At 55.1% G+C, this 9,176-nt stretch overlaps 1 protein-coding gene across 1 annotated transcript; it reads left to right on the forward strand.

Moving 5' to 3' along the window:
• Positions 1-775: 775 nt before the first annotated feature.
• KRT78 (keratin 78) lies at positions 776-9,012 on the forward strand. The gene is made up of 9 exons (XM_024736764.1): positions 776-1,141; positions 1,502-1,716; positions 2,770-2,830; positions 3,301-3,396; positions 4,230-4,394; positions 4,754-4,879; positions 7,447-7,667; positions 8,249-8,283; positions 8,364-9,012. The coding sequence occupies exons 1-9, from the start codon at positions 776-778 to the stop codon at positions 8,621-8,623; spliced, it is 1,545 nt and encodes a 514-aa protein (XP_024592532.1). The 3' UTR covers positions 8,624-9,012.
• Positions 9,013-9,176: the final 164 nt, after the last annotated feature.

Here is a 9,176-nt window from a genome sequence, read left to right on the forward strand (position 1 = left end):
CTGTTGTGGCCTCTCCCGTGGTGGAGCACAGGCTCCGGACGCGCGGGCTCAGTAGTTGTGGCTCACAGGCCCAGCCGCTCCGCGGCATGTGGGATCTTCCCAGACCGGGGCACGAACCCATGTCCCCGGCATCGGCAGGCGGACTCTCAACCACTGCACCACCAGGGAAGCCCTGCAGTGTCTTTTAGCTAATGATGACAATAACACCTCTATTAACCTCCTGGCTTCTCCTGTGCTGCAAAGTGCCTTCCTCCTCCTACTCTCGAATGTAGACCCTCCCTCGGGAAGATGCACTCCTCTGTCCAGCATCTGCAGGGCACTCAAGAGCTCCATCTGAACCCCCTCCATCTTCTTTTCCCTTTGAATGTGCCTCCCTTCTTCCCCATCTCCTCCTCCAGGAAGTCTTCCTTGAATGACCCTCAGGAAGTTTGCTCAGGGCCATCTTTCCCCATCCCTCAGCACTGAAGTCCAGGTCTCTGGCTACTTCCTGGTCTTCAGAATGTGCCCATCCCTCCTATAGCCTGGGAGCTCTGAGGGCAGGCTCTGGGTCTCTTCCTTGGGCTCTGCACTTGCCAGACACCTATTCCCCAGGCGTGTCAGAAGAGGCCAGCTGGAGTCAGTGACAGACACACTCAGGCCAAGAGCATCTTGCTCTCCGAGACCCAGCCCAGGCACGGGAGGAGATAAAAGTCTTGTGCCGTCCCGGGGCCTCAGGGCAGGAACACACACACCTTGAGGATCCTCTGTCTGTAGCTGTGAACCTTCAGTCTCTGCCATGTCTCTCTCTCCCTGCCGGGCCCAGAGGGGCTTCAGTGCTTGCTCAGCCTGTTCTGCTCGCTCGGGGGGCCGAGGCAGGGTCAACTTCAGCAGCAGGAGCCTCAGTTCCTTTGGGGGGTGCCAAGGAGGCTCTCGTGGGAGGGCCTGGGGTTCAAGGGGAAGGCTAGGGGTGAGGTATGGGGAGGGGATCGGTGGGCCTGGGCTTTCCCCGTGCCCTCCGGGAGGCATCCAGGAAGTGGCCATCAACCAGAATCTGCTGACCCCACTGAAGACTGAGATCGACCCCCAGTTCCAGGTGGTTCAGACTCAGCAGACCCAACAGATCAGAACCCTCAACAACCAGTTTGCTTCTTTCATTGACAAGGTGAGGGTGAACTCAGCTGAGCCCCTGTCGCTGTGCCTCCCTCGAGGAACTGTTCTCGATGGACTTGGGAATGGGGAAGTCTGGTCTCCTACTAGTTTTCTAATCACTCCTGCAGCAAGGAAGTCCCTCCTGTGGTCTAACTGGAGGCTCTCTGGTTATGCCGAGGCTCTGTTTAATTAGTGTTTTGAAATTCCCTTTATAAAAATGTCATTACAATTCATTTAGTGTGTTGGAAAATATTTATCAAAGGCCTTAAAGGCTCCGGGCTGGCTAGAGGGTTGCTCAAGCTTTATTTCCCAGAGGCTGTGCCCAGGGAGTCTGGCAGGAGCTTGCCTCAGGGACCCGCTGTTTGCGCTGTAGGTGCGGTTCCTGGAGCAGCAGAACAAGGTCCTGGAGACCAAGTGGGACTTGCTGCAGCAGCAGGAGTTGAGTGACAGCCCCCAGGCCCTGCGGTCTTTCTTCGAGGCCTGTCTGGTCCAGCTCAGGAAGCAGCTGGAGCAGCTGCAGAGAGAACGAGTGTCTCTGGACGCCGAGCTGAAGTCCTGCCAGTACCAGCAGGAGGAGTATAAAGCCAAGTAGGCAAAACGCAGCATCCCCACGGGCCCTGGATGGGGGCTGGGAGGGCTTGAATCAGGCTGTCAGCCAGAGGGTGTCTCACTGCCGAGCTCCCAGGGTCACATGACCGGCCTCCCCTCTAGCCCCTCCGCATCCCCATTCCCTCTGATTCTCAGGGGGCCCCACCTGCTGCAAGTAAGTGGTCCCACAGCCCCTGATATCCAGGACTGGAGAGCCTCGATTCTAGCAGGCCCCAGTTACGAGGGCCACGTTTCTGGTCAAGGCTGGGAGGGGCTTATTAAACAATGCCTATGTGGGTTTTTTTCTTGAGAAATTTCTGTTGAGTAGACTGTGGGTCAAAGTGACTCAGACATTCTCTGGTCTCAGAGGTGGAAGAGAATTCATTAGTGGGAACATCCCTAGGCCTGTGGCATGATTCACAGGTAGGCTGTGGTTCTGGGTTCCCCACCAGGTCACCTGGTGGTATGGAGAGAGCCCTGGACCAACAGGAGGCTTGGGTTTAGTGACTGTGAACAAGGAATAGCTGTGTGGCCTTGGGCAAGGCATCTTACCTTTCCCAGCCTCAGTTTCCGTATCTGTAGACTGGGAAAATGCCACTTGCCTTTCTTACCTTCCAGAACCATTGGGAGCATTGCTCCAGGACCCAGGTGGAAGGTCCTGGAAAGATTGGGGCCAGGAGACCTGTGATTTAGGTCTGCTTGGGCCACCTAATTATCTAGGACTCGGGCACATCTTGTAATCTCGCTAATAAAATCCAAAATGCCTGCTTCAGTTGATGACTGTGAGTGGTAGGTGAGAAGAGTGTTTGAATGTGCCTTATAAACACGAAGCAAGGTCGCCTGATGGCACAAGTCGACCTGGGCTGAAAGAGTGAAGAGGGACATAAGACATGACAAAGCTTCCTGATGGAAGAGTAGAGAAGCAGGCTGGTGGTGTGTCCTGCTTTGGAGTATCTAAAGCAGAGTGGCCTTTGCAGGGAGGGTGTACTTGGAGAGGGGCCTGGGCTCTGATGCCGGCACTCCAAGCAGCGTCTTTCTATACTTACTTGGCAGTTATGAACGGGAGGCCCACAGGTGCGCCACACTGGAGAAAGACTTCGTGGTCCTCAAAAAGGTGAGGGTGGGGTCAGCTGCTCTACCTGAACCCCGAGCATCCACTGTGCACAGAGCCCAGTCCTGGGCTGGGAGGGCAGTGGGTGGGAGATCTTCATGCACCACATGCCGTCACACTGCCTATAGGGACCCTCTGAGGAAATGGGACGTCTACGTAGACACAGGGGGACCCTAGGACAAGATCCAACTGAGGGACTATGTGATGAGCTCTGGTGTCACTGTGGGAGAGGGTGGGGAGGGAGTGGAAGAAACAGAACTGGTTAGGATGAATCAGGGAAGGCTTCCTGAAGGTGGTATAGGTCAGTGTCAGGCAAAAGAGAGCAGGGCAGGGCGGGGCTGGAGGAGGAAAGAATGGGAGCTGGAGATGTCCCTGGGGTGGGTGTTGGGCAGTGTGTGAACAGAACTCCTGGGTCAGAGTGGGACCCCCAGAGAGAGAGTGGGGGTGTATGGCTTTTATCTTCCTGTCCCCAGGATGTGGACGGAGTTCTCTCGAGCAAGATGGAGTTGGAAGGCAAGGTGGAGGCTCTGAAAGAGTACATCTGCTTCTTGAGGCGTCTGTATGAAGAAGTATGGATCACTAAGGGCAGAAGTGATGGTCTGCCAGGGGCAGGTGGGCGGGAGGGAAGGGGACAGTGTGGGCAGGCTCCTGTGGCAATAGTGGGAGTGGCTGGGAGGTGAAGCCTGGTTAGAGTGAATTAGATGCCAGTCATTCAGTCCTTTGATAAACAGTTCCTGAGAATTTACCATGTGAATTACTAGGTATCGGGGATACACCAGTGAACAACCAGACAAAGATCATGAAGCTTGCTTTCTATTGGGAGACAGACAATAAACACTAGACCTAGTAAATAAATAAATTACCAAGTATGTTAGAAAGTGATAAATACTATGGGAATAAGGAAAATTAGAGCAGGGAAAGGAGGATTGCGAATGTGGCAGGGGGGTAGGGCAGGTGGCAATTTCAAATAGGGTGGTTGGCATGGCCTTATTTAGAAGACAAAATCTGAGCCAAGGTCTGAAGGAAGTGAGGAAGACAGACACACAGTGGGGAATCTGGGATTCCAGGCAGAGGGTGCTGGTGTCTTTGAGGAAATGCAAGGAGGCTGCTGTGACTGGAGCAATGGGAACAAGAGAGAGGATGTGTTAGGAGGTCAGGGGAGTGATGGGGACCAGGTGATTTCAGACCCTGCCGGACACGTTCCTTTCATGTCCACGAGTCGTTGGACAGCCCTCAATTCCAGAAAAGGACACAGCCCCGCAGAGGGCAGGGTGTGCTCATTGTCACCCGGCACGAAGGAGGGCTGCCTCCGAAGGAAGAGGGCACTCTGCCCACCTGCCCAGGGCTCCAAGGGGAAGGGGAGCCGGGGGGCCAATGGACACTGAGTCAGTCTTCTCCACAGGAGCTGGGCCAGCTGCAGACCCAGGCCAGCGACATGTCTGTGGTGTTGTCCATGGAAAACAACCACCGCCTGGACTTCAGAGACCTCATCGCCGAGGTCTGTGCCCGCTATGAGGAGATCGCTGGGACCAGCAAAGCCGAGGCCGAGATGCTGTACCAGACCAAGGTGCCAGGGCCGGGGGACAGGCACCATGCTGGAAATGGCTGGGTCTCCCTGCCTGCCCCCCCAGGGTGGTCGTCCACCTTGGTCCCGTTGGGCAGTTGTAATAACCTCTCTGAAGCACCAGGGCTGGGTGGGCACCATGTTCCCCCTCTCCAGGAGGGAAGCAATGCAGGGAAACTGTGGGAGATGAGCCCAGACTTCCGCAACCTCATCCCACCGTGTCCTGGTTTTCCAAGCGTTTTAACCCGCTTCCCAAATGAGGATGTGAGGAGGCAGAGAACCGGGGCCATGGTGTTCCTCATGGTCTTGGGGTCAAAGGTGAGGGTCCTCTCCACTGACGGTATCACCCCATCCCCCATCAGTACCGGGAGCTTCAGGTGTCTGCCCAGCTTTGTGGGGACCAAATGAAGGCGACCAAAGTCCAGATCACTCAGCTGCAGCAGGCAATTCAGAAGCTGCAGAGTCAGACTGAGAACCTCAAAAAGCAGGTGAGGGTACCAGAGGCCCCAAGCCCTCTGTCTTACCACCTTTGTGCCAGGGTCACTGCTGGGTTTGTGTGAAACTTTGATAACTGGCTGGGGGTTTGGCTAATTTGGGGTGGAGAGAACTTCAAGCCCCATTTCAGAGGCGTTCAGCTCTCCTCCTGGGAATTCTAGCTGCTTGGGCTCTGCACTGCCAACCCTGGCCCCAGCCCTCAAGCTGCATTCTGTGTCTACATGCACATCTTGCTTTCAGCTCCTTGGGGAGAGGGATAATTCATCTCTTCTTATCCCTTCTTTTCATGCTTACTCGTCAAGCCCAGTAAGGACTCTAAGGCCACATGCTGAATTTCCTGGTCCCGTGTTAGGGAGGGAGAGTACCAGGATCTCAGGGAGTGGGGGACATGGGCAGGACGGTGGGGCGCCGAGGCCCCCTGAGGGTCAGGTGATACTGTGGGTGTGAGGAGCTGGGAGAGGTGGAGGGAGAAAATGGCAAGGGCAGGGAGGTGGGTTCCTGCTTCTCCTGGAGACCTGACTTCTAGGTGTGAGGATTACAGATTCTTAAGTTTTCGAGTGTCTTTGCCCTCACTTTCCCCAAGCCCAAAGCATCGTTTTCTTGGGATCAACAGAGGGTTGAGAGCTGAGACCACAGAGTCTGGCCGTTTCCTCAAGCACTTCAGCCTGACTCCCAAGCCATGGGTGGCCTGTCCACATGCAAGCAGGGTCTGTGCTTCTTGGAGCACAGACCATTGAAAGGCCAGACTCAGTCTCCAACCATTCTGACCTGCTCTCCTTCGGAGTGTGAGGAAGGACCTGAGATGAGGGTGACCAGGTCCTATTACTCAATTTGCTGCCACGGTGTTTTGCCCATAAATGTGGACTTTTTGCTCTGGAAGCTTTGGGGGTCTCTGGGGGTGTCTGATAAAATGCAGATTCCTGGGCTTCCCACCAGAGAGAGGGAATCTGAGTCTCTAAAGGTGGAGCCAAGAGGGCTTCCCTGGTGGCGCAGTGGTTGAGAATCCACCGGCCGATGCAGGGGACACGGGTTCATGCCCTGGTCCGGGAAGATCCCACATGCCGCGGAGCGGCTGGGCCCGTGAGCCATGGCCGCTGAGCCTGCGCGTCCGGAGCCTGTGCTCCACAATGGGAGAGGCCACAACAGTGAGAGGCCCGCATACTGCAAAAAAAAAAAAAAAAAAAAAAAGGTGGAGGCAAGAAACCTGCTTTCTCAACTAAGTTCACCCAGGTGACAATGAAATGCGTGGAGTCTCAGAGACCAGTGGCCAGCACTTAGGAGAGTCACTATGTCCCCATGTCTGGGAAACACAGTCCCCCCTGCATAGCAAGGTGCCTTTCCTGGGAGAATCCTTCTTGGGGTCACAGCCCCCTCTCACTCCTCCTTTTCATGCACAAGCCTGATGAACTGAGGCTACAGTAAGAGCGGTGGACTGGACCTCAGCTGTTCTGGGTTAGGGTCTCAGCTCCGCCACTCACCTCCTTTCCGAGCCTCAGTTTCTTCACCTGTAGAATGGAGACCCTGTTCCTCATCCATGGGGTGCTTTGTGGTAAGTGAAAGAGAGCCTTTAGGGAATGTCTTCTTTCTTGAACCGAACGTGAGGGAAAATCAACTAGATGGCTGATTGGACAGGGATGCTGTCCTTCCTCTAGGAGTTTTCTGTCGGATTGGAGAGGTGAGCACAGAGAATGTTTTTCAGACCCCAAACTGAGGCCCATGAGACTCTGACAACATCAGGATAAAGTATTTGAAATGGGGCTGTTCCAAAAGCCTCAAGGACACGTGGCCTTCAAGATGAGACTTGTAGATAATGACCCGTACGGGACAGGAAGAGCTTTAAGTACCCTAGGAGAGAGAAAGTGCTGCAGGGAAGGTGCTGAGGGTTGACAGGGTGGGGAGAAATAGGGGAAGATCATGGGAGAAAGTGGAGAAGGAGCTGCATTCATTTCCTGTGGCTGCCATACAAAGTATCACAGACTTGGCGGCTTGAGAGAGCAGAAATCTATTCTGTCAGTTCTGGAGGTTAGAAGCCTGAACTCAGGTGCGGGCAGCCACACTCACTCTGAAGGAGCTGGGGGAATCCTTCCTCACCTCTTCCTGGCCTCTGGTGGCTCCGGAAGTTCCTTGGCATTCCTCGTCTGGTGGTGCATCACTCCCATTTCTGCCTCCATCTTCACACGGCGTCATCTCAGTGTCTGTCTCATCTTTTTCTTGGACACCAGTCACTGGATATAGGGCTCACCCTAAATACAGTGTGATAGCATCTTGAGATCCTTAACTAATTACATCTGCAAAGACCCTATCTCCAAATAAGATTATTTTCTGAAGTTCTTGATGGACCTGACATTTTTGAGATGCTACTTAACCCACTCTGGGAGTTCAAGAAGCAGAAGAGGCAATACTCTCTTTGAGAATGAGAAGAGCTGGCCATGGCCAGGAATAATTTTGAGCTCTTGAGATTATGGTCCATCTCAGCCTTTAAGTTATATCCACAGTAGGTGCTTTGGGAGTCTGTGTCGGGCTTACAGCCACTTCCTCCCTTATTTCTACCCCTCTCTAGAATGCCAAACTGCAGGCTGCCATCGCCCATGCCGAGCATCGTGGGGAGCTGGCCCTCAAGGATGCTCAGACCAAGCTGGCTGAGCTGGAGGCCGCTCTGAGAACCGCCAAGCAGGACATGGCGCGGCTGCTGCGCGAGTACCAGGAGCTGATGAGCTCGAAGCTCTCCTTGGATGTGGAGATCGCCACCTACCGCAGGCTGCTGGAGGGCGAGGAGAGCAGGTGGGGCTGGTCAGAGGGCCCTGAGGACGTGTGACGGAGGTGGGGGTGGGGGGATGCAAGGCCAACACAGAGCGCTGAGAGATTTCTTTCTTTCTTTCAAAATAAATTTATTTATTTATTTTTGGCTGCGTTGGGTCTCCGTTGCTGCGCGCGGGCTTTCTCTAGTTGTGGCGAGCGGGGGCTACTCTTCGTTGCGGTGCACGGTCTTCTCATTGCGGTGGCCTCTCTTGTTGCAGAGCACGGGCTCTAGGCGCGTGGGCTCAGTAGTTGTGGCGCACGGGCTCAGTTGCTCTGCGGCATGTGGGTTCTTCCCGGACCAGGGCTCGAACCTGTGTCCTCTGCACTGGCAAGCAGATTCTCAACCACTGCGCCACCAGGGAAGTCCCTAGGATGCTGAGAGGTTTCTTGACACTGTGAGCCACTGAGGGCCACCCATTCTGCTGGGAGGGATTTAAAATTGGGGACTGGGGATTTTATCTGCTCAGAGGGTGGTGAGCTGCTCTAAGAGGCTTAAAAGCACCTGGGAACATATTTTCTGCAGCCCTTCTTAGCATTTCTTCCTCTCGTCCTTTTTCCCCCAGGACGTCTGGGGAGTACACCAGTCAAGTCACTATCTGTGAGTATCAGGGGACTTTGGGAGAGGGGCCCCATGGGGAATCGAGGACTCTGCTGTGACCCTGGTGCCTTTCTCGGCAGCTGTTGGGGAAGGCAGCACCATCGTGTCTGGAGGAGCAGATGGTGGCCTGGTGGGCACTTGTGGACTCGGAAGCGGGAATGGCAGCTTTGGGTCCAGCTGCTCCAGCATTGTGACCGGTGACTCCAACGTCATCCTGGGCTCTGGGCAGGGCCCTGTCTTGGGCTCTTGCTCTGTGTCCGGCTCTGGCTCCAGCTCCACCTGCCACACCATCCTGAAGAAGACGGTCGAGTCAAGTCTGAAGACGTCCATCACATACTGAGTGACCCGGAGGTCATTTGCTCCTCCCACCCTCCTGCCTTCCTGAGCCCTCTCAGCTCTTCTCCCACTCTTATCACTCCCATCCCTGCATGGTCAGCTCTGTGTCCACTGCCCACAGCCCGAGCCAGCCCACAGGGGACTCTGCAGAAGTCAGTCGGGTCCGGCCTGCTGTTCTGAATGCTTGCCCAGTCTGGCCTTGTTCCGCGTACTGATTTGCATCTCATTTGTCCGCTGCCTACACTAACCAAGGAGCACAGCATCGAGCCTCCAGCCAGGCTTGTCCTCTCCTCTCTCCACAGCCTTCAGCCGAGCTAGGAAAACTCCTGGTTGGGCTTGGCCAGACTGCATCCGCACCCCAAGGGAGAGGCCTGAGGCCCACTGACAAGAGCCTGAGGGCTGGAACCAAGGGACACCATCCTTGCCCTCTTCAGCAGCCTCTGGGCCTCCATTTCTGTATTTCTGTCCAATTATTTCCTGTGAAATAAAGCAGCACCCAGTTCTCCCGGTAGTGGGTCTTCCTTTCGCTCTCCCTCCCCCTCCCCCCTCCCTCCCTC

Source organism: Neophocaena asiaeorientalis, unplaced genomic scaffold, assembly GCF_003031525.2.
Source record: "Neophocaena asiaeorientalis asiaeorientalis breed wild unplaced genomic scaffold, Neophocaena_asiaeorientalis_V1.1 scaffold134, whole genome shotgun sequence".
In the NCBI taxonomy this organism is placed as follows: domain Eukaryota; kingdom Metazoa; phylum Chordata; class Mammalia; order Artiodactyla; family Phocoenidae; genus Neophocaena; species Neophocaena asiaeorientalis.